This window comes from Salvelinus sp. IW2-2015, unplaced genomic scaffold (assembly GCF_002910315.2).
Source record: "Salvelinus sp. IW2-2015 unplaced genomic scaffold, ASM291031v2 Un_scaffold3938, whole genome shotgun sequence".
NCBI lineage: Eukaryota > Metazoa > Chordata > Actinopteri > Salmoniformes > Salmonidae > Salvelinus > Salvelinus sp. IW2-2015.
In genome coordinates, this window is record NW_019945212.1 from 14,969 (window position 1) to 18,291 (window position 3,323).

General features: G+C 44.0%; 1 protein-coding gene across 1 annotated transcript in view; it reads right to left on the reverse strand.

The window, feature by feature from the left end:
• Positions 1-3,323, reverse strand: part of LOC112076701 (CLIP-associating protein 2-like) — a 22,469-nt gene that overhangs the window by 8,906 nt on the left and 10,240 nt on the right. The window contains exons 9-10 of the mRNA XM_070441422.1: positions 525-623; positions 259-285 (exon numbers count right to left, since the gene is read on the reverse strand). Coding sequence (XP_070297523.1) covers positions 259-285; positions 525-623 — 126 coding nt within the window. The remainder of the gene's footprint in view (positions 1-258; positions 286-524; positions 624-3,323) is intronic.

Below are 3,323 nucleotides of genomic sequence, written 5' to 3' on the forward strand. Positions count from 1 at the left end.
TTGCGCCTCCTGGTGCAGAGTGAGTTAGCTAGCTCCTGCTGTATTTGGTCATGTTTTGGTATTACTATTGGCAGACCTGGACTCTTCACACCAACAACAAAACACTCAGTGGTGAGACAACAGAGCATGCAGAGAACACACCCCGTCTCACAAAAAACAACAGTGACCACGAGAGCAACATAATGGGTCCGTTTAACCAACACACACACACACACACACACACACACACACACACACACACAAACACACACACAATACCTGGTGTGCAATCTGATTCGTAGGAACCTAAGAGGTATAAAAAAAGACATGTGCAGGAGCTTACTGTCACTGTGAGGGATACCAGCAGCGACTACAGAAAGAGCGTGAATAACTTATCGCGCGCAAAACACACACTCAAATACACTTATACATCCACAGCAGGGGAACACTGTGTGTGAGGGACGTGGTATTCATTTGAGGCTCAAAAGCTGTGTGAACGTGTGTGTGTGTATACGTGTTTAAGCTATGTGTGTGTTTCTCCTTACGTTGTGACTGGGACACCATCTTGGTGCGGCTGCGTCCCCGGGAGTCCACCTGGCCGACGCTGGTTGCCGTGGTGAGAGGCTGCTTGGTCCTCAGACGACCTGAGGTCAGAGGTCATACTGTTAGACCGGACACTGACTGGACACACACACTCTTCTCCTCACACTTTCTGAATAGAACAGAGCCCACCACCCTCCACTACGAAGCAATAAGCACTAGTTTAGAGAAGGTAAGAGAAGCACTACTGCGGAATACTAGTCTATATACACGTACGAACTAGTCTAAACAATAACTTGTCTTACAGTCTAGACCTACAGTAAGTACTATTGTCTTACCATTGACTGACCTGACCCCTACAGTCAGACACAGAGAGGAAGAGGGGGGGGGGGCTGTGTCAGAGGTCAAAGATCATGTAATATGATTTAGCTAGGCTGACTAAAATACCCAAATAATATCTGACTTTTACTTAAAACAACATTAAATCAGAACTTTGGGATTGTCTTTCCTTATTTCAAACGCTCTAGTTCCAGATAAGAGATGGAATTTGTCAATTATTTCAGGAAACAAGATGTGTGTCGTACGTCACTACTTCACAGGAGAGGTATTTGAAATTAAACATTTATTTTTGATTACATTTTTTTTTGTTTTTTTTGTTTGTTGCAGAAATGCCTTCTGGAACATGTGAACGTTCATGTGCCTAAACAACAAACTTGTGTAAATATGAATTTGTAAGTCGCTCTGGATAAGAGCGTCTGCTAAATGACTTAAATGTAAATGTATAGACCGTAAACCGTAGTATAGAGCGTAAACCGTAGTATAGACCGTAAACCGTAGTATAGACCGTAAACCGTAGTATAGACCGTAAACCGTAGTATAGACCGTAGTATAGACCGTAAACCGTAGTATAGACCGTAGTATAGACCGTAAACCGCAGTATAGACTGTAGACCGCAGTATAGACCGTAGACCGCAGTATAGACCGTAAACCGTAGTATAGACCGTAAACCGTAGTATAGACCGTAAACCGCAGTATAGACCGTAGACCGTAGTATAGCCGGTAAACGAGTATGAGCGTAGAAACGCAAGTATAGACCGTAAAGCCGTAGTATAGACCGTAACGTATAAGACCGGTAAGTAACGTAACGGAGTATAGACGTAGTACTAGACCAGCTAACGCGCAGTATCAGACGTAACGTCAGTTAATAGACCAGACAGTAAGACCGTAGGTATAGACGAAACCGTGAGTAAGTGACCGTAAACCGGCAGTATAGACGCTAGACTCGTAGCTAAAGACCGGTAAACCGAGTATAGACGTATAACACCGCATATAGACCGTAAACCTGAGTAAGTAGACGCTGTAGATACGACGGTAAATAATGACCGTAACCGCAGTATAAGACCGGTAGACTCGTATAGACGTAAAGTAGATGACCGTAAGCCAGTATACGAAACTGCGTTGAAACTCGTAGATAAGCGTAGTAATATAGACCGAGTACCGTAGTATAGACGACGTAGTATAGACCGTAAACCGTAGTATAACTTAAGACCGATCAGTATGAGGACCGAGTAAACCGCAGTAATAGGCGTAAACCGCAGTATAGACCTAGTCTAGTAAGCGATAAGAACTAAACCGTAGTACTGAGCGTAAACCGAGTATAGAGCCGTAGCTTATAATACGTACTGTAGTATAGACGTAAACCGTAAGTATACTGATCAGTATCCCGTAAACCGCGTCAGTAATAGACCGTAACGTGAGTAGTTAAGACTGAAACCGTAGTAATAGACCGCAAACCGCAGTACTAGACGTAAACGTAGTAATAGAACGTACCATAAGACCGAACCGTATAAACCGTAAACCGTAGTATAGACCAGTAACGATAAGATCCACCGTAGACCGTACCGTAAGAGTATACTAAAGATATACGAACCGTAGTATGACCGTAGTGATAGACCTAGTAGACTCGTAAGGTAAGAAGGCATTGGGCCGTAGTAAGCCGCGTAGTTAGGAAGTAAACCGTAGTATAGACGTAAACCCGTAAGTCATAGACCGTAGAAGCCGTTGTAAATGACGACGTAACAACCGGTAAGTATAGTAACCGTGAGACGCGTAGTTAAGACCGTAAACCGTAGATAGGCGTAAACCGTAGTGATAAGACCGCTCGTAGATACGCACGTACGTATAGACCGTATAAGCCGTAGTATATGACCTGTAAACCGAGTAAGACTATGGAGACCGCAAACCGCAGTAATGACCGTCAAAACGCGTAGGTATATCATAAACCGCAGTATATAACCGTAACCGTAAAAAAAAAAAAAGGTATAGACCGTAAGACGTATGTAGACCGTAGACCGTAGTCATAGACCTGTAAACCGAGTATAGACCGTAAACGCGTAAGTATATGACCCGTAAAAGCGCAGACTAGACCGAAACCGCAGTATGAGGACCGTAAACCGAGTATAGTACATGAAACCGCAGTATAAACGAAACGTAGTATAGTGACGCCGTCAATACGTAGTATAGACGTAAACCGCAGTATAGGACCGTAAACCGGCAGTATAGACCGTAAACCGGCTGAGTATAGGCGACCGGTAAAGACCGACCGGCAGTATAGACCGGTGAAACGCGCAGTAGCTAAGACCGTAGTAGACCGCAACGTTGTAGTTTTTTTATCAGACGTAGTATAGACCGGTAAACCGTAGATAGACCGTAGTATACGACCTGTAAACCGTAGTAGCGTAGACCGTAGTATAGGAGCGTAACCGAGTATAGACCGAAACGTGTTATAGACGTAAACCGTAGTT